At 32.4% G+C, this 25,229-nt stretch overlaps 1 protein-coding gene across 3 annotated transcripts in view; it reads left to right on the top strand.

The window, feature by feature from the left end:
- The window catches only part of LOC144970005 (uncharacterized), a 38,907-nt gene that overhangs the window by 2,985 nt on the left and 10,693 nt on the right, over positions 1 to 25,229 (top strand). Inside the window, exons 5-23 of one of the 3 annotated variants that reach the window (XM_078909146.1) lie at positions 270 to 339; positions 955 to 1,064; positions 1,721 to 1,811; positions 3,339 to 3,575; positions 3,878 to 3,954; positions 4,559 to 4,591; positions 4,789 to 4,899; positions 5,849 to 5,963; positions 7,658 to 7,699; positions 11,080 to 11,199; positions 12,189 to 12,386; positions 14,330 to 14,514; positions 16,472 to 16,715; positions 18,456 to 18,650; positions 19,488 to 19,662; positions 20,765 to 20,830; positions 21,841 to 21,953; positions 22,491 to 22,649; positions 24,161 to 24,253. In XM_078909146.1, coding sequence (XP_078765272.1) covers positions 270 to 339; positions 955 to 1,064; positions 1,721 to 1,811; positions 3,339 to 3,575; positions 3,878 to 3,954; positions 4,559 to 4,591; positions 4,789 to 4,899; positions 5,849 to 5,963; positions 7,658 to 7,699; positions 11,080 to 11,199; positions 12,189 to 12,386; positions 14,330 to 14,514; positions 16,472 to 16,715; positions 18,456 to 18,650; positions 19,488 to 19,662; positions 20,765 to 20,830; positions 21,841 to 21,953; positions 22,491 to 22,649; positions 24,161 to 24,253 — 2,434 coding nt within the window. The remainder of the gene's footprint in view (positions 1 to 269; positions 340 to 954; positions 1,065 to 1,720; positions 1,812 to 3,338; positions 3,576 to 3,877; positions 3,955 to 4,558; positions 4,592 to 4,788; positions 4,900 to 5,848; positions 5,964 to 7,657; positions 7,700 to 11,079; positions 11,200 to 12,188; positions 12,387 to 14,329; positions 14,515 to 16,471; positions 16,716 to 18,455; positions 18,651 to 19,487; positions 19,663 to 20,764; positions 20,831 to 21,840; positions 21,954 to 22,490; positions 22,650 to 24,160; positions 24,254 to 25,229) is intronic. The other 2 variants (XM_078909147.1, XM_078909148.1) reach the window with 2 other exon arrangements.

The raw sequence follows: 25,229 nt of genomic DNA, 5'->3' as shown, positions 1-25,229 counted from the left end.
GATGAGAAAAATTTAATTTTAGCTGAAGATTTGCTAAAAATTACCAATGTGAATTTTAATGATTAGTTTTATATTGTGAGAAGGTTGTATGTTTCTTTGTTAGAAAATACAATGTACCCTTTAAATTGATGATCGGAAATATTATATTCGTGTATGCTATATTGGCAATTGCCTAAAAATAGACCTTTAGTTGAATTTAATTGAATATATTCCTTGAGAAGCATTTTTTTTTTTGGTCCAATTTTTTTTCTATTATTTTGTCATTGCAGTTCCCACTTAGAAAGGTCTCTTAAAGAGTCTCAAGAACAAGTCATTGACCTCAAGAAACGATTACAGGAGGTAAGGCATGATTTGTTTTAATATCTTTATTTACACTTTACATAAACATTTAAATTTGATATCACAATAGCTCCTTTGGTAGAGTACTTGGTTCACACGTAAAGGGACTAAGATCTACCCTAGATGAAGACAAGATTTCTTTTTATTCTGAACCCCTTGTCCACACAGCAATAATTGAGTAGGGTAGCTGAGTCTGTAAGATCTGTCAGAAATTGCTATTGTCCGTTACACACTAAAGAAACCAGGATCAAATTTGGGTCCTTGGGCCTAATGACTCCTAAGGACTACTTTTTTATACATATAAACATTGAACATTTTGTAGATCCTCTTTATTTAAAAAAATGATAAATTGTTGCCAATGTTTTCAATTACTATTTTTATTTCGTTCGGTGTGAAATTTTGATGAAGTTTTGAAGATCATCTTAATTTATTTTCTTTCTCTTTCAAATCCAACTACTTGTCTTTATCAGCTTGTTTTTATGTCATTTCGTTGCCTGCTCATTTAATAATATTTAATCTAAACCATAGACATATTAAAAATATTCTGAATGTGATGCAGGAGTTTCTCTTTTAAGTTCAAATTTTGCATTAAATTTTCCTTCCTTCTTACCACAGGCCAACGATGTCTCAGATCTACAAAAGAAACAATTTCGAATGTCAATTGAGGAATTAAAGTCCAAATTACACGAAACCATCTTGAACAGAGATACTGTTTTAGATCTAAGGTAACTCGGGCATCCTGTCATTATTTTTTTCGTATTTAAGATTGAATAAATATGGTTTGTTTGTTTTTCTTTTCACAATTTTCAGGATATAATTTTATAATGCTAATTTCAAATTCAAATTGTTGCTTGCCATGTTTCTGTATTTGCTACTTATTTAAGATCCATTATAATTGTCATCTGTAAACAAACCGGTCTGTCTTATCTCTTTCTGATCTTTCTAATTGTTTTGAATTAAGCCCATAAATTCTGTCCTACCATTCTTCATGCATTGCCTTTATTTCCTCTTTAATCAAAACAAAACATGGCGTGTTTTAGTACATTGAAAAATAGGTTTGAAATGTAACACCTGCCAATGAGACAGATTCTGTTTGTTGGGTCACAGCTTTTCGTACTTATAGACAGATCTGCTGTCTTGAGGGAAGCGATCATGTGTGCCCGCATATTGTAAACATAAACATCTTTTTTTCCTTAAATGGCAGAGATCTAGAAATGATATTAGGAGCCTTTTGATGAATAGTCTTTTTATCTAGTTATCCGTTGCTCTCCTTCAAATTGAAACTTGCTTTTAGGAGAGCAATGGATAACTAGATAAAAAGCAAGTTTCAATTTGAAGACTTCGGTCAGTAATCATATAATGTCACACGATTATCATTCAGGCAAAAAGAATCCAATCAGCAAGACATTCTCTTGGAAAAACTTCAGTCATCTTTGAACCAGCTGCAAGAACAATACAAGATTCAAGAGGAGGTAATAGATGATTTGTTGTCTCTAGCGGTGATTGTGATAAATATCGCAAGATGGATAAATGTCTACTCAGAAAAATAGCATGGGATCTTTAGAACAGCATAACTTAATAAGATATTAATTTTATTATTTATGATAGATGCAAAATACTTCAGCAGGTTAATTAGATCATGACCTTGACAGTATTTTTAAAAATCTAAACTAAATTAAAATTCTATAAAAACTTGTCAAAACAATTTTTGATTGATTGAATTCCATAAATAAAAAAGATATGTCATTAATTATAGATAAAGATGAATTTTAGAAAATGGACTAATTTTTAGATAGATTTCTCAAAATACAAAAATTGTTGTATCTCGAATAAAACTGAAGATTGCTCTGAAATCATTTTTTTTCACTTTTAAGCTGACGCGATGACACAATGAAATGGCTATGACTGATTGATTAGGATTTTCTTACTTCCTACAATAACAGTTAATAAATAATAAAAATGTCCATCAATGATTGTTATCTTAAAACAGAGCATAATTTTTTTTTGATGTGACAATGCCATGATTTTCCATTTAAATTTTTTTGGACTACTTTAATGTTTATGTCATTGAATCCTATCTATGAAAAGAGAACTTGTATATCTATATGATACAGTCTTTCTATTGGAGATGTTGATATAATCACAAATAGATAATTTGATTGTTCATGGATTTTATATTGGCCAATTCATTGTGATGGCATTTGAGGTTTATCACTTTCAAAAGTGAGATTAGAATCGATTTTGTGATTCTTAATTTAATTGTAATTGTACTCTCCAAAATAATATTCATTACATTTTAAATCTAAAAAGATGGTTGTGTTTGCTCATGGTCGTCCTACATTCTTAACCAAGCCTTGCAAAGGGGATATAAAATAGACGTATCTTTTCCCCATCAAATTGACAATATAATGTTGTTATAACATCGAGACCTAGAGCAACTGAACGCATGATTTTCATAAGTGGCTGAGTTCATTTGAAAGACTGTCAATGGGGATCATTGAGTCATAACTTGTAGGAACAACACAATTTTTAGAAATCTCCATAGCTCTGCCATCTTAAGGAAAAAGACTGTATATTTACTTGCAATAAGAGGCCACATACGGTCTTTTTCCTTAAGACGGCAGAGCTGGTATGACCTTGATTGATCACTTGTATCAACTAAAAATGGGCAGCTATGTGATCTAGTGGTGTGACACTATTCCTAGGGTCAGAAGGTCCAGGGTTTGAATCGCACGAAGTTGAGTTCTTGGAAAATGCTCTTTACTCACATTCTCTCATCATACTCAGGTGTAAAATGAGTACCTTGTTGTGAACAGCATTGTCTCTTTTGGTAAAAAAAATTGTTATATCGCCTAACAGGCGTCATGTCTCGTCCTACTTGTTTAGTGTTCCTGTTGGCCCCTGCAACTCACTATGAGCATGTTTCGTGGATATTGCGCTATATAAATGTTCAAGTTTTATTATTTTTATTTAATAATTAATTCTTTTACTTCATTTAGGCATTGGCTGCAGCCTCTAAGAAGCTTGACTCTCAAAGCCAGCACAACTACGCACATCAAACTGCCATCAGTCAAATCCGTAGCATTCTTGTGGAGAGGGAGAGAAGGCGAGCAAGCTGTTACTTTGAGTCTGATCCTGCAGGCACTCAAAGCGTGGCAATGCTGGCCCACACCTTAGAACGATGCTTCCAGGAAATTGATCATGAAACGAATGTGGTCAAGTACAAAGTGTCCAGTGTAAGTAGCTCTTTCGATAAAGTTTCTTTACTTTAATTTATAACAATGGTCAAATTAAATGTAAGCTTCAATTTAAGTAAAGAAGACATATAATCAGGATGTTTCGGATTTCCCCTTTGTTAATAAATCATGATGAATGAAATGCTGATTAGAAATGATTCAAGTTTCCCCTTTGTCAAATTACCAATTATTATTAGATATGTCTTCCTGGCATTGGATCATTCTCATTGGGAATAATCTTTTGAAATCTTGGACTACAGATGATGATTGTATTATTTTATTTGTTTAATCTTTGTCACCAGTTGGAGACCGATTTGGAGCAATATAAAAAGTTGTCTGTAGAAAAGGAAAGAAAAGCAGCTCATGATTATGAGGAAAAGTATGTCATGGTTCTTGTTATTTATTTTGTGAATTGGTTTTTATTTACCTTTTTTATTTTGTGTTTTCTCTGTCAGAATACTGGGGTGTTTTTTGGCTCTTTTTTTCTAAGTGAATGTTTACCCTCATTATGTCTGTCTTTTATAGAAATGACTTGATGTACACATTTTGAATTAGATATTGCTTATCCTGAACATTTATGTTTTGTGAGCATGACGGTCAACAACTGTCCTGATAAAATTGAGACTGTCCCGATTTAGCAATCTAAAAAAATGTTTTTTTTTAAATTGAACTGTTTATATGTGATCCATCCCTATCCCAGGATTATGCTTTTTGACTAGCAAAGTCAAGCAAGGAATTTAAAAAATCTCTAAATCTAGATTGCCGATATTATATGATAGTCCATGACGATATTGTGTGCTAGGGTCTCCTGTTTTAACTCTTTGATTAGTTGGCTGCTATATGTGAGCAAATTTATCAACACACAATGAAAAATAATATAATTAAAAAGTGATTGTATTTTCTAAACTATATTGAAATTTGAATCACTTCAAATGCAATCTTTTATCTCCCATTAATTGTTGATGAATTGCTTTTTTTTCCAGACTGAAATTAGAGGCGGAAGAGGCTGTCAGAAAGTAAGTTATATTTAATTTATCTTTATTTTTAAAAAATGTTCTTTCTTTTTTCTAATGTCTGTCTTTGATTATTTTCTTCACATATTTTATTTTGGTACATTTTGTGATCAAAGAATTTTATGGTTATGAGAATTATTTCTGAGTGATATGAGATTTTCGGTTTTATTTAATATTATTTTTGTTGCTAATTTTTCCAGGGTGTCTGTGTTGAGTGCAGAACACGACAAAAACATGTCCATTGCCTCGGATCAAGTCAGGACCGCCAAACAACAACTCACAGAATATCAAAATCAGATGTATGGAAAAGAGTAAGTGAATTAGTCTCGTGTTAGGGCAACCATATGTGTTTTAACCTTTTCACATCAATAATTTAAGCACCAAGAGTTTTTAATAAATCAGATATAAGGACCAAGATAAAACCCCCAAAAATTTTACAGATTCCAACCTTCATGTACTCCTGCCTCCCCTTACCCCCAATCCTAATAAATTGTAAAAACTTTACATTTTATTCATGAATGTGTTTCCTAGTTGTAATTGTACATTCCTCAATCATTGTCATCTTGCTGTTGTCAATATTGTTAGTCAGTCCTGTCGTGGTTTGGCTAGTCCAACACTTGTATGATATCTTTGTATGTAAAGTGTATCATGTCATGATCAACTAGATACTGGAAATAGAATGTATAGCCACGAATATTAAACTTGGATTAGATTTATATTTGCTATGGTGACTAATAAATGTTATGTCTTATATTGCCATAAACTCAAAGTTTGTATTTCCGATCACTTTAGTTTTAAATTCAATTTTTTTGGCTCTGACTCATCTTGACATAATACCGTTTTGAGACAGACGTGGTTTTGACACGTGGTTCTCAGGTCACTGCTGGCTTTATTAATAACATGAAATGAAGTGAGTAGGAAAGTGCCAGAAGGCAATACAGTATAAAAATTTCACGACAGCGATGGGAGCTCGAACTCGCAACCTTACTGGTACGGCAACTCCGCCTGGCTAGGGAGAGCGTGGTTCTACTGTCTGAGCTATCCACTGCTCCAAACTCTATGTCTATCTTGAGCTGCTCTTCCCGACTTTTTGAGAAATGTTTATTCTTTATTGTCTTCTGGCACTTTCCTACTCACTTCATTTCTTGTTATTATCAACATAGGTGCCTGCTCTACTCATTTTTCTGCTTGTTTTTATTTAAATATGAATTTCAAATACATTCACAGGCACATTGTTGACTTTTTCCATCTTACCCCTAGGTCACGCTTTGCCCAAGAAAGACGAGAGAAGAACAATCGTATTCAAGATCTAGAAGATCAACTTGAAGAACACAACAAACTTATACTAGAAGAAAGAACAAAATGGCAAGAAAAGGTAATGATTGCATTTTCTATACTACTCTAGGACTTATTCATGATATGACTTTAGACCTGTGCTTTAGAACTTTAGGACTGGGTTTAAATGTGTCCATTTGTTGTCAGTTGTTTAATTCTCTCTTACGTGTTTGAGCGGACATGAGATATTGAACAAGCTTGCTTTCAAATATAATAAAATTGCTTAACTTAAGGTGCTGAAATAATAACTACATTAATACTAATTGATTAAATTTTAAAAAATTGTGAATCCTTTTGTTCACAGCATTTTATGTTGACATATTTCATGTTTAGGACATTCCATATTTACTTCTAATTTGCTACTGGTTAATATTCATGATAACCCTTGCAGATTATGATTATAATTATGACGTAATGTTTAATGTTCAACTACATGTATTGTACTTAATTTAACTTCTGCTCATTAAAAAGATTATGATATACCGAACTGCACAACCATATTCATCTTGTACACATAGTAAACTTTTTGCCTTTTAGTTAAACTAGACAATCTAGACTCTTGACAAAGATACAGGTGAACCTCAAAATCTGGATTAAATGATGTTAGAAAGAGATGATTTAGAGTAAAGTGTGGTGATTTTCTTTCTTACTCTTCAGCTAACTTATGAGACTAAGTTTGTGAAGTTAAGAAGTTGTTTTTTTTTTTTTTTTGCTAAATCAAATTCCATTTAAGTTGAGTTTAGAAACTAATTGAAGTAATGGGAGGCAAAATGTAAAACTATTTTAGTATGATTTTGTATATATATTTATATATATATCTATAAGATACTGGCTGTCAACAGGGTTGAGATTTCTATGCTTGCGTAGTTTTAAAAATCTGGGATTGTGCTAGAAAAAAAAATAATTTGAAATGCAGAAAAGATTCACTGATCTTGAGGTTCCACTGTGTAAACAAAAAACTAACACGTCATTGTTTGTATGTCGGCTTTCTAGTTTGCTCCAAGAGCTTAACTTCGCCAAGCAATAGATCATGGAGGCAACAAGTCTTAAACACAAAAAGAAATATCATGTTGTTTGTGAACCCTTTATAATGCAACTAAATTTGTCTCGTCCTGTTGTTCTTATCACCTCAGAATTTGAAAAAAAAAACCAAAAAAAAAACCCCTAAAATAATTGGACACCAACTACCTTGTTGTTGTTCTATATTGTCTTTCCTATGAGCACTATAATAATATTATTATTAAACAGTCAAGCCTGTTTAAGATGGTAACCCAATATCGTACAGAAAAAGCTACTGTTATCTTTCCTATGAGCACTATAATAATATTATTATTAAACAGTCAAGCCTGTTTAAGATGGTAACCCAATATCGTACAGAAAAGCTACTGTTATAAACATTTGAATCGCATGCAGAAATTAAAATTAAAGGAAAAATTATGCAAGGATGCCTTGAGATGGCAATAAATAGAATACACATGACCATTACAAAGATTTGACCAGGCAGAATGGTCTTTGTTTACATTTATCAATTTCAAAATAACTTTCAAAACTTGTCTTAATCATCATCATCAGCTAGCTACATGTGATTAGATGTTTGAATGTTTTAGGAATCGAGATTAACGGTCTGACTATGTCTTTAAATGATAGGATAGATGTATACACAGCGTCTTACTAGATGTGTTTGATTTCCTTTCCTTTTTCCAAAACTCTACTCTGGAATGATCATGTTTTCAGCTGATTCAGGCAAAACACGATCACGTCTCAACCGAGAGAATGGTAAATCTTTATATTTTATTTCTTTCAAACCTTGTTCTTGTTTTATTACGTTTGAATCTTATGAAAAATTAGATGTCATTTATCTGGTTTTATTTTTGTTTGTTTGGTTTTTGTTTTGTTTTTATGTTAACATCGCAATATTGCAGCTTTTTTTCCGTTATATTTTAATGCTACCCATTTGTACATTCATATTTTGTGATATTTCATCAGCATTAGAAATTAATACGCGTAAACAAATATTGTTTTAAAATGGAGATTTAAAATCAAAGTGGATGAATGTACTACATTATAAATAAGACAATAAATCTTAATACAGCTCATTACAAAGCTGGAATAAATGATAAATACTCTTATGTTTTCAGTCAGCGATGAATGATATAAAATAATTCCCTTTCCCGAGCATGTCCCCAAAACAAAACATACAAACCTAAAAAACAAAAAGAATGAAATTATCATGCAAATTAGTTTCAACTTCATCTTGAATTTGTCAACAAATAAATTATTCTCATGTCAAGTCATATCAAGCAAATGTAATAAAATTGTTTGATGAGACTTTATATAGAAAGTATTGTTTTATCTAATTTTCAAAGCTGCAATATTGCAACGTCACATTTTAATCTAAATAATCTTTCCATCACTATCACCTCACACAGACCTGTCTATTACGAAATTTTTGGCTCCAATTTAAGAACTATAGTTAAGTCATTAAAACTTGTTGACAATGAAAATTGAGGCCAGACAACATAATTTTGAGGATTTTGAATTGTTATTTATTTCTTGTAAGGGAAAATTGTTGATTTTTAAAGCTAACTATAGCGACTACAATTTTTTTCTCCTAAGAATTAGGAATTTTTTAATTTTCAGGTAGACAGGTCTTACTCCAATAGATTCATTTCTCACTCAATTCTAATATCGTTTTTACTGGATGCAATCTTTGACAGTGTTAGTATTTCATAAAATGATGATTATTTTACTAATTTACACATTTTATTTGCAAAACGATAACTGAGGATCAGGAGGAATTAAAGGCACCAAGTGTTTTATTTTTTCATTTCACCTGTTTAGCTTTTTGTGTCTTTTGATTCCGTGGCATTTCTATAATTCTGTAATAAATTATAAGTCACGACTATCTTCGATGCACAGAGTTGCGACTAAATGACAAGACAAGATTTTTTTTTTTTTAACTTGTGATTTTTCTTCCACTTGCACCATTAAAAATTGATAATTTTGTTATTTCATTTTAAATTCTTTTCATTCTTTTTTTTAACAAAATTCTTCTTCCATGTGATGTGTATTTTCCTTTGGTTTTGTTCTGCAATATTTCCATCCAAGTTTCTGCATGAGCTTTTTTCTTGCATCACCGTGAATATGATAACCTGTTTATTTTCTATTATCCCATTAAAAAAATATATATATCATTATAATTATACCTACTGTTGTAAACTTCTAAACAAACTTAGAAATAGAGTATTTATTTTCATTATTATTATTATTATTATTATTATTATTATTATTATTTATTATTATTATTATTATTATTATTATTATTATTATTATTATTATTATTATTATTATTATTTTTGTTATAAGGAAATGTAAATGTAAGCATTATGCGTAAGATTTTAATCTTAAGAATTGGTTAAGATTATTTATATTCTTCATAGTGTACACATTCATGTATAACTATAATTTCTTTTGCTGATGTATATAATCTATTCTAGCGTACTTTAGGTAAGAGCTTTTTCACTATGAAAATATAATATACGTAAATGCTGATATACATTGTTTTATATCGTGATGAAATATACAGTATATAAGTTTTTATATTGTTTTAGCTTTTTTTTTCTATTTAATTTTTTTTTAAACTTTTTATCTGAATAATTTCCATCACAATTTTATGTCATTTTAAGTGAATCTAAGTGGTCTAGGGGTATGATACTTGCTTTTGAAGGTCAAATGTTCAAATCCCACTCTGAGCAGTGCTTAGTTGAGTCCTTGTAAAAGGCGCTTTGCTCACATGTTTTCATCTCACTCAGGTGTAAAATAAATACCTGGCCATTAGCAGTGTTGTCTCTGTTCAATTTTTTAAAATTTGAAATAGTGCGTAACAGGGTCATGTCTGGTGCTACATGTTATATTTTGCTATTGGCTTGGTACCACTCACAAAGCGCATTGAGCATATTTAATGGATATTGCGCTATATAAATGCACAATTAAAAAAAAAAGTCAATAGTTATTAGAGGATTGGTGGATGTTGTGAAAATAGTGTCAATGTATTTCATTCTATCTCTTTATTATTATGGTGACCCTTTTATTTCTGGATCATAAAGATTGATGACATAATCAGCATAATGTCGGAAGGTGAAAATTTTGGATTTGCATTTTTTTTTTTTTCATTTTCTGAAAGCATATGCTCTCCAGAGCATTTTAATCTTTATTTGAAGTAAATCAGGCGATTTTTCATGAAGTTATGGTCAGATGTATGGGAAAGGTATCCGTCAACTGTTCTCAAATTTCATACTTTTTCAACTTGACTAGCTGTAAAAAATATTTAGAAGAGAAATTAAGTGTTGATATTTGTTGAAGGTGTACAAAAAGGGTTGATTTAATCATTTATGACAAGAACTCATGATAAAAATGGACCTTCTAACTAAACTTGACAATATCTCAGCTTTTCACCATCCGACTGATAATGTCATTCACGGTAACAGGACTGTTAAATCTTTCAAAAATAAAATGTTTGCACTGTAATCATTCCTTGATTTAATTCAACATCCTAAATTTAAGATTTATGGAAAATTCCTGATAATTAGATGTTTACTACTAAAGTGTATGTCAGATAAATGTATATTTATATGTCTGATTCACATGAATATAAACAAAACCATGAAATATTAATGCTCAACTTTGAAAGGTTTATTTCATCATACGTCACAGGTCTGCATCGTGCTTTCTTACAATGTTCAGGAAGTTTGCAAGAAAGCATGAGATTTGTAGAAATCAATTAAATGAATTATTTCAATGTTTATGATACAAACTGCATATAGAAGAAACGTAATGGACGTCATTCAACACTTAGATATTGATTTTAAACAGCCATTCCGGTGATTACTTCTTAATAAGTTATACTGGTCAGAGTATAAACATTCAAGGTTATACAAAGTTTTGTGTGGCTGTTAGATGTTGTGAGTACTTTACCTAAATGCATAGCCTCAATATTTTTGCATCAAGCTTCCAAAATAATTGGGGAAGCGAATCTTAAGATTACATTTGAGATGCATTTTGCCTTTGTCATCTGGTATAATGGTTTTATATTTCCACCTATATTTTAATTAATCTTTTTTCTCTAAATTTATTTTTTCACCTCGCCTTTTGTTCAGAGAGTTGCCCTAGAAGCTTCTTTGGATGAGGTGCAAAAAGAACTGGTTGAGACCAAAGCAGAGAAGAACGATTTTATCCAGAAACATGCATGTCTGGAGACACAGCTGGCTGATGTACAGGTAGATGCGGCTATGTGGTCTAGTGGTATGACATTCGCTTTTGGATCGCAAGGTCCTGGGTTCGAGATCACGGCGTATTGTTGATTCCTTGGAAAATGCTCTTTACTCACATTCTCTCACAGTACTCTAAAATGAGTACCTGGCCGTTAACAGCATTATCTCTATCCGAAAGAAATTGTAATATTGCCTGATAGGCGTCATGTCTTGTTCTACATCTCCCTTCTTCCGCCAACCAGCAGTGATTGAGTAGCTGGGTCTGTTAGATCTGGTGGAAAGTACTTTGCGATAGACAAGCATCCTATTCAAAGGATAGGAACCAATTGCTATTGTCCGTTTCATGCTATAAAAACCAGGATAACCTCCAGCGACATAGGCCTAATGGCTCTGAAAGATTACATTATATTGCCTGTGATTTCACGGAACGTTTTTGTGCCATTTTGATAGTTAAACCCTCAGTGTATTTTAAAGGGCTGTGGCAGATGAGTTTTTCCTTAAATCTCTCATGTTCACATGGATGGACAAACGGATTTTCATTCATATATTTCATATTTAATGCAATATAGTTAAATAGATAGCATTATCATAAATCAAGTTAAGATTACCTTCAACGTTAGTTAGATAAATAGTATTATCATAAATCTAGTTACGATTTCCTTCAACATTAGCTAGATAAATAGTATTGTCATAAATCGAGTTACAATTACCTTCAACATTAGTTAGATATATAGTATTTTCATAAATCCAGTTAAGATTACCTTCAACATTGGTTTAAAATACAGTATTATCATAAATCGAGTTAAGATTACATTCAATATTGGTTGAATAGATAGTTTTATCAATTAATTGTGTTAAGATTACCTTCAACATTGGAGAGGGAAATCTAAAATCTTGATATTCTGACTGATAGGTCTGTTGAAGATTTATAAAAGTTTAAGTATGAAATAATGAATATTTTAATTTAATTTTTTATTTACTTCTGTTTCAACCAGTCATTGGTAACCAGACTAGAATCAGATTTGACAACAGAGAGAGATAGGGTGAGAGAACAGCGAACTCGAGAGGAGGATCTACGGACACAAACCTTGAATCTGGAAACCCAGATGAGTCACAAACAGGGAGATGTTGACAGATTGGAACGGATGTTGGAGGTTGTCAAGCAGGAATGTAGCCTTCAGGTTGTTGACAAGGTGATTGTTTTGATTGTATTATTATTATTATTGTTATTATTATTATTATTATTATTATTATTATTATTATTATTATTATTATTATTATTATTATTATTATTATTATTATTGTAAATTGATCTGGAAAATGGAATGTCTAGATCTATTTAACCCTTTCTTTACCTTAACTTTAATTCTCTCACCACGGGGAGGCGTCATATGGCCATTTTAACCCTTTTCTATCTTTAACTGCACCTGTGTGTTCCACCACACATCAACTCTCTCATTGCTAGCACATTGTTTCGAGAAAATGTAATTTTTAAAAGGAGGAAATTCCTACTCTGGACTCAAAAATCACGAATTTCCGCGGATCCCAGGAAAACCATTAGCACTGACTTTAAAAGTGGGGTTTAGTGCAGTAGAAATGGGGCTTAAAGGCAATCGTTCAACATTTTCCTACTTTTTCACTTTTTCTCACCATCAGCACTGCTTTATAAAACTGTATTCATTCTCCACAATAATACGTAAAAAAGCTTAGATTAAGTCTTATAGTTTTTAATATTGAAGTCAATTATCAGCATCTAAGGCATCTGAACATGATACTGTTTTGAGGCAGGGGGCAACTTTTTTTAATTGGACAATTTAATATTTATGTCAGTACATGACATAATCAGTCAGAAGGTGAAAATTTTGGATTTGTATTTTTTGCATTTTCTGAAATAATATGCTCCACAGAGCATTTTAATCTTTATTTGAAGTATATCGGGTGATTTTTCATGAAGTTATGGTCAGATGTATGGGAAAGGTATCCAGCAACTTTTCTCAAATTTCATACTTTTTCAAATTGACTAGCTGTAAAAAATATTTAGAAGTGAAATTAAGCTTTGATATTTTCCGAAGATGTAAAAAATTGGTTGGTTTAATAATTTATGACAAGAACTCATGTTTGATCAAAATTGACCTTCTAAATAAATTTGGCAGTATGTCAGTTCAAACCTTTTCACCATCCAACTGATTTTGTCATTCACTGTAAAAATTCTTGATAAGTGCTCAGTGCACACTTTTTCAGATTTTGTCACAGCATATCAACTAGTTTTGTATTTTTAAATTTTTTTTTTTGTTCGGCTATGTGGTCTTTGGACTAGAAGAACTTAGGTTCAAATCCAACTGTGAACAGTGCATAGTTGAGTACCTTGAAACGGCTTTTTACTCACACTCTCTTACCATACTCTGGTGTAAAATGAGTACCTGACCGCTAACAGTGTTTTCCCTGTCTGAAAATGAATGTTTAATATCGTCTAACAGAGATCATATCTTGTCCTCCATGTCAACTCTCTCAAGTTCATATGAACGGAAAATCGAACAAATTTGTACGATTTTCAATCATGGTGAACTCGAGGGAGTAAATCATTGGTGTTGAGCTAGAGGCCCCTTGTAAAGTACTTTGAGAATGTTTTGTAAATATTACGATTGTTGAAGGCCCGAGTTGTAAATATTATTATCAATCACTGGTTGCCAGTGCAGAGCATCTGGAGAGGGACAGATACCTAGAACAAATTAAATCCTTATCATCCCTGCCACAATGACAGAATTATGTAACTGTGGAACTGTGGAACATCAAATGTCAAAGTCTGAAATGGATCCCTAAAGTGTATGTGTGCCTATGTGGCCACCTTCAGTGACCAGAATGCCCAGGGTTTGAGTCCTGCTGTGAGCAGGACATAGTTAAATCCCTAGAAAAGGCTCATTACTCCCATTCTCTCACCGTACTCCAGTGTAAAATAAGTACCTGGCCACTGACACCGTTTTCCCTGTCCAAAAAAAAATTAATAAATTGCAGTCTCGTCCTACATGTTAGATGTTGCTGTTGGCTAGGGACCCCTTGTAAAGCCCTTTGAACTCGTTTAGTGGATATTTTGCTATGTAATTGCTCAAGATCTAAATCATTTTGTTATCAATCACAGGTTGCCAGTGCAGAGCGCCTGGAGAGGGACCGATACCTGGACCAAATTAAATCCTTGTCTGCCCAACTTGCCACCATGACAGAAAAATGTAACCGTGTAACCGTGGAGCATCAAATGTCAAAGTCTGAGATGGATTCCTTGAGGACTCAAGTCTACGAATTGACAGAAAAGATGGAGAGGGCCAGGTAAACATTACAACAACTATCATATGTGAAAGTGATATTATAACTGCTAGAAGATGTGGATTGTAAAAAGTATTCACCATAATGAATATAACAGCTTAAAAAAAAAAGAAAAAGAACAAAATACCAAACACGGATGTTTCAGGTTCAAAACCCTTCTTCAGTCAACAACAAAAAACAATAGGAATGCTATTACAATACTTAAATTATTTTGTTTTTAAGTAATGTATTTATTTTTTTATTGTTTTTGTTGTTGGCTGAAAAAGGGTATTGAGCCCGAAACTATCTGTGTTTGGTAATTGTATTTTGTCCATTTGTGAAGCTGTTATGCAGCTATGTGGTGTTGTGGTATGACACTCTGTGGAACATCAGATGTCTCCCCTTAGGGACTCAAGTCTACGAATTGACAGAAAAGATGGAGAGAGCCAGGTAAAAAAATTACAACAACTGTCATTTGTCAAAGTGATACCATATAAGCTGCTCGAACTGTGGACTGTAAAAAGTAATCAACAAAAATTGATATATTATAACAGCTCCAAGAAAAGAACAAAACACCAAACATGTAACATTTCGGGCTCTTAATCTTTCTTCAGTCAACAACAAAAACAATATAAACACAACTGCATTACTTAAATTTTCTGGTTTTTAAGTCAAGTTATTTATGTGTTCATTGTTTTTGTTTTTGGCTGAAGAAGGGTTTATGCCCGAAATGTCCCATGTTTTGTATATTTGTCCTTTTTTTGAAGCTATTATATTCATTTTTGTTTATCACTTTTACCTGTCGTTTGTTTAAACATATAATAATAAATTCAGTTTGATTCAAACTTTAAATTCTTCAATCTTTTTACAAGCATTGTGCAGATTATTCTCACAACCACATGCATTGACTCCGTTGTGTCTTTAAGATTAATTCTAATACCTGGACTGCCTCAAAAATATATAAAGAATTGATTAATTCAATTCAATTTTTATTTATTTCAATTCAATATTTATTTGTTGTCTGCATATGTTGATAATTTCATACAGGAACATAAAGAAACAAAATAAAAAAATTTTCAATTCCTTTTATGAAGCTTATACAGTGCAGTCCGCATTTCTCGTCCTCTTGATTCGTTGTTTTCAGGGATTCCTCGTACAATCTTAATATCTGAAATTTATAAATTTCCCTATTTTCTTTGTAACAACAAGATATGAAGTGAGTAGAAAAGTGCCAGAAGACAATAGAGAATAAAAAATTTTTTCGCGGCGGTGGTGGGGTTTGAACCTGTGACCTTATTGGTACGACAACTCCGCCTGGCAGGTGAGAGCGTGGCTCTACCGTGTGAGCTATCCACGAACACAAAAATATTCGTTTCAAACCCAAAGTCATTTCTAGATCCCTCTCTCACCCACTTCTTGAGATCGCCGATTCGTTCGCCACCATCGCGAAGTAATTTTGACCAGCAGTTAAGCTTAATAGCCAATATTCTCATCACAAACATATAACATGTACAAATTTCACATATTCCTCTTTTTCACGGATTCCTCGTACAATCTTAATATCTGAAATTTATAAATTTCCCTATTTTCTTTGTACAAATTTCACATATTCCTCTTTTTCACGGATTCCTCGTACAATCTTAATATCTGAAATTTATAAATTTCCCTATTTTCTTTGTACAAATTTCACATATTTCTCTTTTTCATGGATTCCGCGTACAATCTTAATATCTGAAATTTATAAATTTCCCTACTTTCTTTGTACAAATTTCACATATTCCTCTTTTTCACGGATTCCTCGTCTTAAATCTTTTGTCAGAGGAATACATGCTACTCTGTATTAGCTTTAAACTGACATTAGTGAACGGTTCAAACTATTTTTTGATACTTTTAGTGGTTAAATCCCCTGAATTTTTCTATGTCAAACTATTTTTTAATACTTTTAGTAGTTAAATTCCCTGAATTTTTCTGTACCCAACAGGTCACAAATGGAGACAGCTCTTTCTGACAAAAACGAATTGACGTCTTTGTTGGGAGACAAGTCAGGTGACTTGGACAGGCTAATCAGGGATAAGGAGCACTTCTCGCAATTGGCAGAAGAACGTTCTATTGAAATACGGGATTTGAAGGTGTCAGAGGCTCGTCTCAAGCTGCTGCTGGAGGAGAAAGAGAAAGTGTTGAGTACGTTTAGCCAGCAGTCAAACAGCATCAACCAACTCATGGAGGTAACGGAATCTCTTGTGTTTAGTTTGTTTGTTGTGGTTTTCGTTGGTTGATTATAAATCATTAAGTGGTTGGTTAACAGGATTAGTCGTCTATTCATAAAAAGTTGTTTTGTTGTTTTTAGAGGCCCCATTTTTATATTATTGGGGTTCATGATAGCTCAGTTGGTAGAACACTTGCTTCACATGCAAAGGGACTGAGATCAATTCAGGATATAGTTGGGATTTTTTTCTCTGACAAACCCCCCCCCCCCCCCTCCCTGTCCACTAAGCAGTGATTTGTCAGCTAGATATGTAGTCTCCTGTTCCACTGGTAGCAAGCAACTGCTATTGTCCTTTTACAATATGGAAACTGGGGTAAACTTCAGTTATATTAAACCTATTTTCTTTAAAGATCATTAAATTTTTTTTCAGATTGAAAAGATGAACATGAAACACTGACTATGTGTACTGAACAAGTTTTTTTTTTGGACATTTTTATTTGAAATGAGAAAAAGTGAATAGATGAGTTTTGAAAAATTAAGGCTAAAGCCTGCTTGTCTTTAAAACTGTCCAAATAATTTAGTGAGACCGAATCATAACCAATTCTCGTTTATTCTTTGTGTTGGTTACTGATCTGATTGCTTCCAAAATTCAATGCTGGTAAGATTTATTGAGTGAAATAAATTTGTGATTGTTTCATGACGAGATTCAGAAGAGATCCATAAATGAGAATGAAAAGTGTTGACTCTTTCTAGTTGATCACGACACTCAATGCTAGTGGTATATGTCTTATCATGGGACAGTGTGGCTCAGCGGTACGGTCTTTGCTTCTCACCCGAAAGGTACCGAGTTCAACTACCCGCCGCGTTGTGTGGCCTTGAGCAAGTCACCTCGCCTTAGCTCACTTTGCGGGGCTGCACTGCGGCTGACGCCTGGGTTATTCCAGTCTTCCCTTGGAATAGACCCTAAAGAAAAATATCCCCTTAGGGATGAATAAAGGGAATTTATTTATATATTTATTTATCTATTTCCAAATTATCCTATGTGATCAATGATTTAGCCCCTATAATTTGAAGGATAATAATAGTAAATTATACTCGTTTAGTCCTTTCCATAAAAACCTTAAAGCACTTCACAAACATAATTGACATGTCAGACACATAACATTGAAGACAACATACACGACATTCACACATCTCTCAAAAAACCCAACCAATGCAATATATATGAACCATGAGTATTAATAATAGACACATTTCTAGAATCAAAACAGATTTTAAAATAATAATAGTAATAATAATGATAATAATGCACATTTATATTGCATTACCTATCCCCCTGGTTAGAGGCTCTGGGCGCATTACAAATAAAATTTTCATATCGAAAGAGAAAAATACACACTAACAGCCACCCTCTAAATATTTTCAGGTTGTTTTTTTTTATTTAGGTAAATATTTTTTTTAAGATGGGTTTGAGCCAGGTGCACATCTTTGCAGGTCTGATAACCAATTGTGATTATGGGCTTGATTTTACATTGTTGTAATGAATCATATTTTGTGTTGGTTTGAGATTATCTCCATTACAACAATGGGCCCATAACAATTTGGGTTATCAGACCTGCAAATAAATACACATTGGTTTTGAGGCATTGAATCATTGCTTTATGTCAAAATATTTTCCATTAACATCATGGAATGTTTGTAAAAGTTTGTTCTTTTAGATAAAACAGCTTACTTATTTTTTGTGTGTCCCATCCTTCAGGTTCATTCCAAATCCAATGAAAACATCCGTGAGGAGAAAGACAGACTGACAATGGCCTTGATGGAGAAGACAACACAGTTTGAAGAGATGAAAACATCACAGGAATCCTCCAGTAGGAAACTGAAGTCAAAAGAAAAGAGGATTCGAGATTTAGAGGAGGAACGGCTGAAAGCAAATGAGGAACTCGCAGTCAAAGTACGAGTACTTATTCATTCTTTTTTAATTGACATGATACTGAAATGATGATGATGATAATAATAATGCGATGGTTTTGATGATACAATGATGATGATGGTGATCGTCATATTAATGATTTTGACAATAAACATCGCACTTTGTTAACTCATGTTTATTCTCACTAAGAATTTTATTTATTACTCATTTGTTTTTTGCTCAACATGATTTTGACTTTGCTATTGTACCAATAAAATAATAGGCTATATTTTTTCTTTTAAGTGGACACATCATTTTGATTAATTTTAAATATTTATAATATTTATTTGCTTATTTTCTTTTTTGTGAAATATTGATGTGCACAAATCTATAGAGTGTTCGACTGTCTAGGGGGCTTGAATTATTTAAGTATTCTCACCTCTTATTCTTATCATGCTTACAATGTTGTTTCTGCACTTTACTGCATCATCAGGACAGAATGAAATCATTATTGTCAATATGGAGATAATAATTGTGAAATCTCTTGTCTTTTCTCTCTCCGTTTTTTTTTTTATAATGTCAAGAGCTAGAGTTGTTACAGCAAGTTTCTGCACTTTACTGCATCATCAGGACAGAATGAATTGATTATTGTCACTATTGATATCATAAAATGGAGATAGTAATTGTATAATCTCTTGTCTTTTCTCTGTCCGTATCTTTATTTTAGTGTCAAGAGCTAGAGTTATTACAGCAAATTTCTGTACTTTACTGCATCATCAGGACAGAATGAATTGTTTATTGTCACTATTGATATCATAAAATGGAGATAATAATTATATAATCTCTTGTATTTTCTCTCTCTCTGTATTTTTGTTACAGTGTCAAGAGCTAGAGTTGTTACAACAAGAAAAGGACGGAATCCTGACTGAATTGAAAGAGAGTCGAATGGAGGTCGCTGGATTATCGTCCAGCAAGGATACGCTGAAGAAGGAATTACTGAGAGTCAAGAATCTCAGGACGAAGGAAATTAACAAGTTGCAAACCCGATTGAAAGGTAAATGTTTTTTAGAGTTGTAATATTTTCAGTGTGTTTAATAGATAATCATTTAAGCCTCTCCGTACCAACCATAGGAAAATCGTCATATTCATTACGATACAGCCAGAATTTTTCTGATTCAGATTTTTTTTTTACATTACAAAATTTGATTAAATGTTTTAGTCATAATTGTAATAACTGTGCGAGTCAAAGGAAGCATAGAGGTCAGAAGAGAAAAAAAAGTAACTTCCTGGATTTGAACCAGGTCTGTTTGAAGATAAGGCAAGTGATTTACCATTTGAGCTACTGGGACCCTCACGTGATTTTTTATGAATCTATATATTTCGACAGATATTTCTTCAATGGTTTTAATAATTGTCAATGAATTTGTTTTTTCCTAGGTTTTTTTGTTTATTTGTTTTGACTTTTAAAAAAAATTTCTGAGTTTTTTTTTTTGTTTTTTTTTTAAATTTCTTTTAATTTAAACAAAAAGGCATTTGAAGTTTGTAATTAATTTAAACACATTTTTAGGGGATTTTTTTCTTGGCTTCGCTGATCCCTGGCAACTAGAAATATGTCTTTTGTCAGCAACAAATAGAAAAATTCATAGTAGCTTCATTTTCAACCAGTCTTTATCACTAAACGAATGTGACCTCCGAAGCAATAACAGTTTGATTAACTCTTTCAGCGCCATTGGCCTCACTGTACGGCCAGAGCAGAATATGTTCTACTGGCCAATGGCCGACAGTGCGGCCAGTTTTGAAAGGCAAAAATATAATGTAATCCAATCCTACTTGCTACAAAAATACTATAAATTGAACCAATGGTATCATTTTTTCATCCGTACATTCAATTAACCCTAGGGGGGTATTTTAATCGAGATTTTGCGCCGAATTTGATTGTCGCTTTGTCTCAGTTTGTCATTCTCATGCTGCCGCAATCAGGTGTCAGCCATTTTGTGATGGAAATGTGAATATGGCCTCAGCACTCAAAGAGTTAAGGATATAGGAACATCCGGATAGATTTTTTAATGTTTTTTTTTTTTTCTATCAAATATTTGCATGTTGATTTTTAATGTGTTAATATTTTTCTATTTTAATCTAAAAAAACACACACACAGAAGCGGAACAAGAATCTAGGCTGACTCAGAAGGCTTTGAGAAGCAAAGACATTGTAGACCAAAAAGGTTTGTTGTTTATACCCCGTGAATTATTCGTGCTATACTATAAACTGCATTCACAGCAAAAAGGATTGGATTAAATCTCACTTATAAAACAAAATACCCCCCCCCCCAATCCCAAACAAAAAAAGCATGTCCTTTACAGTTTCCTGAAAACAAGTTGGGTCTCACAAGCCTGGAATCGATAGCCAATAATTTATCAGACTTTAATAAGCGATCTTAGAGTTATTTGGATTTGATGTCATTCAGCATTCGGTGTCCTACAGTGGTGCCCTATGTTACTGCAATGGGGACCTGCTACCTTTGATCAAAGTATTCTGTCAGTATATTATGGTGTAAGACAATGGAAGCATTTTATACTATTAAGTATTTAGGGATATACAGATTATATGATTCAATTTTCAGCCTCTTTTATTACTAAGACATGTTTAGTAGAGAACACAGGCAGCGGTGGGGGGCTGCCTGAAGTCTGGGAAAGTGAAAATACAAACGAGAGAGTTATAATGGAGAGGCTTCTTCAGATGGGAACAATACCAGATCTTGTTTTTCATCATCCATCTTCTGTCTGCTTCAGTGGATGACTGGATGATGATGATGGAAGCATGTTTCCATGGTATAAATAATTTTGTCAAAGTGCTTGTTATTCACAATAAAAAATTTAAAAAAAAAAAAAAAAAAAAGTTGAGCAAATATCCACTAAATACGCTCAAAGCACTTTACAACGGGTCCCTGACCAACAGCAACATTAACATGTAGGACGAGACATGATGCCTGCAAGGCAATATTACAATTTTTTTCTGACAGAAACAAAGCTGTTAATGGGCAGGTATTCATTTTACACCTGAGTAAGGTGAGAGAGTGTTAGTAAACAGCCTTTTCCAAGGACTCAGCTCTGCAAGGCTCGAACCCTGGACCTCCCAATCCGAAAGCGAGTGTCATAAACACAAGATCACATAGCCACAAAAAGTAATAAAAATAAAGGCATTTAAAGCAAAAAAAACTTTCTCTTCTGCCAGCGGTTCGATTTGCTGACAGAGCCCAAAAGGAAATCACAGTCAAGAGGAGTGAAGTCGACATTCTTGCTTCTAAACTTCACAGATTGGAAGAAAAGCTACAAACTATCACACAGGTAGGTATTTTAGAATCAGCTATTTATTTAGCATGACAAATAGTATTGGCATTCGTTGATTGTTTTGATTTGGTTTTTATTCTGCTTTGTTTTTTTGCTTTTTTGTTTTTTTTTGTCTTTTATTTGGGGGTGGAGGGGGGTACTTTTAATTCTTGTTTTTCTTTTCTTATTTTTTTTTTTTTGCTAACATTTGTTTTTAAAATTATATTTTCATCTACACCTATAACTACTATTAATAGAGGAAAAGAATAGACTCAACATTACATTCTATGTTTGTTTTTTTCATATCATTTGGCAAATTAAGGCCCCTTACAACACAAGACAATGTATTATTATTGATAACAGCAATTGAATGAAGGATTTTAAATTATGAATGCAACACGTTTGTTTAAAATTTTTAAAAGTTCATCTTATCTTCACGAAAATATAATGCTTTATTAGGGCAAACAAATTTTAGTGCTTTTTTATGTAAAATTATTGTAATTTTACAAATATTTACAAGAAGGAAATCTCGCTCTATGTATTTCTATATCACAGGAAAAGTCAATGGTAGAGAAGGACAAAGACAGTCTAAAGAAGAGCCTTGCCAAGTCTCTGCTTCACACCCAAGAACTGACAGATGAGTTACAAACGACGCAAGCCCAAAACCAGGAATTGATTCGACGAGTGGCCGACTTAGAAATGGCCATGGATAAGGTAAAACGGATATCCTGTTAGGACGTCTTTTGTTATGATCTAAATGATTTATGTAGACACTCACATGTAGTCTTGACATGCGTTTTCTTACAAAAGTAGTTATTTGATCTTAAAGTGTATCCGATTGCAGTACAGAAAATAAATATGCTTTTAATCTGCTTTAAGATTGGGTTTTTTAAAAACCGTTAATTGTATTAAACGCTTTTTTGGTTTGTTCTGACATTAATAAGTTTATTTGCCTATAGAGCTTAATCATGGATGAATTAATATTTTGACCTTATTTTAGACTACTCTTAAATCAGAATTTTTAAAAAAATAATTTTGGAGGAGGAGTATGTTTATAACTCTATACAAAGAATGAGATTCAGTCTTTAAGTTATTTCCAACATTTCCTTTATTCTCCATTTTATATATATATATATATATATATATATATATATATTATATATATATATATATATATATAATATATATATATATATATATATATATATATATATATATTATTTTATTTTATTTTTTAATGAGAAGATTGCATGAGTATTTGTTCTTTTATTGATGTCATATATATATACATACATATGACTTAACATGAAACTGCACCTTTTAGACAGGAATATTTATGCACAATCTCATTTTAATATGACACTCACCAATGTATTTATATCGCACCTTATTGCTTGTTTCTTCCATTTATTCTCTCTTTTACCCACACATTCTTCTCGAGACAAAAGTAGCGCTTTTCTATTCCTTTCCCTACTCCCAGCATGCAGCATTCGGTCAACACCTTTTTCCTTTTCCTCCATTTCTGCCTCCGTCTTACGTAGAAAAAGAATGTTATTGCTAAACTCAATTCAAACCCGAGATATTATTTTGAACTTTATTCTACTCTTTTCTAAATGAGAATTGAGTTTATTCTGCTCTGACATCAAATCCTGTCAATTTCACCTTCGAGAGCAGCTACGGTAGGCCATATTGTATCACTTTTATGCCGTTTTGGTGAAAAAGTCTAGGTAAACAGTTATATAACAACATGATAAACCATAGGAGAAATTATTATTTGTAAGAAATCAGTCCCATTGCTAAAGGTTTAAGACGTTAATTCACTCAACCCTAACACCGACTATATCCGTAGTTTACCAGGGTTACTTTTACCTTATGCCTATTAATTACATTTTTCTGAGACAAATTATAGACATAGTATCAAAGCTATTGTTTTTCATTTTTTCATGTTAATGATAGTTGAATAAAACTATCTATGCACATGCTCATTTTTAATTCATTTTTTCCAATTTTGAAAAGTAGCAAAAATCTCTAGGATTGAGTGAGTTAAAGTATGAAAAAAAATTTAGATGTGTTTTCTGTCAATCACAACCGTTTTCTGTCAATCCCAACTGTTTTCTGTCAATCACAACTGTTTTCTGTCAATCAAAATGTTTTCTGCTCTTCACTCCTTCGCTTCTTTCCTTCCTTACTGGGTCTTTTGCATTGATGACTCAATTCATTTCCAGGCCGTAATAAAAAGTTCAGCTACGACCGCTCAGCTAGAGAAATGTGAGCAGGACATGGCAATGGTGAAGATTAAACATCAGCTAGAACTGAAGGTAGTAATCATTTGATGACTTGGTAGTGACGCTTGCTTTTTTTCTCACTTTTAACCCTGATGAATGAATGATAGCAAAGTATAACACTAGGACAATTGTTTATTATTTTGAAGCTTTTATCCAACTTCTATTATTTCTAACCCTGTGTCTCAGAGTGATCATTATATCAGGATGGATGGGGACCCAAGAAATGAATTTAGCATTTAAATGACAAGAAATTTATACCAACTTTCAGTTTATTCCAATGTAAGAAATTGTGTTTATTTTCCATCATAATGAAATAGAAAAAAAAAACCCCAAGTTTCATATTTGTGGCTATTGTTTCAATTTCCGGCATCTAACTCATTCTGATATAATATTGCTTTGAGACAGCTGGTCAAATTTACTTTGCTTTCAAACAGCAACTTTCTGCATTGTTCTTTTTTCACAACGTTGACAATTTATTATAGTTATCTTAATTCCACATAAGTTTGCAGTGCTATTTTATTGCATGTTTTACTAACAGTTCATAAAGTTGTTGGGTTTTTTTTATGTTGTTTCTTTTGGGGGCTTTTGAGATTTTCTTTTTTCTTTTTTTTTTAGAAGCTTTTTTTTTGTGTTGGTACGAGTATTTACTTACCTTTTGGGACGGCAAATAATTTATGAGATAATATAATGTTTTAATTCTATATTAGCATGATTTAAATCTCTTCCAAAAGCAAATTTATTACATTTATTTTTATTTTCAAATTTTAACATTAGCCTTATTTCTTATTTTTTGTCAAAGATACTTCACTAGAATGTCATATGCGCCCAATTATATTCAAAGAAAAGATTAAAAAAAAAAAAAAAATCAGCTTTTTGTTGTTGTTTTTTCCCCCTGTTGAATTGAGTTTTCACAATATTTAGTTATTCTTTCTTAGTTTCTCAAGTGAAAGGATGATTTGTTGGTATTGACACTCATGTTTTTTAAAGTCACGTCTTCATTGAAAGGCAA

Source organism: Berghia stephanieae, chromosome 4, assembly GCF_034508935.2.
Source record: "Berghia stephanieae isolate SIO BIC M18660-M18661 chromosome 4, UCSD_Bste_1.3, whole genome shotgun sequence".
Lineage (NCBI taxonomy): Eukaryota > Metazoa > Mollusca > Gastropoda > Nudibranchia > Aeolidiidae > Berghia > Berghia stephanieae.
This window is presented reverse-complemented; position numbering and strand designations above follow the sequence as displayed.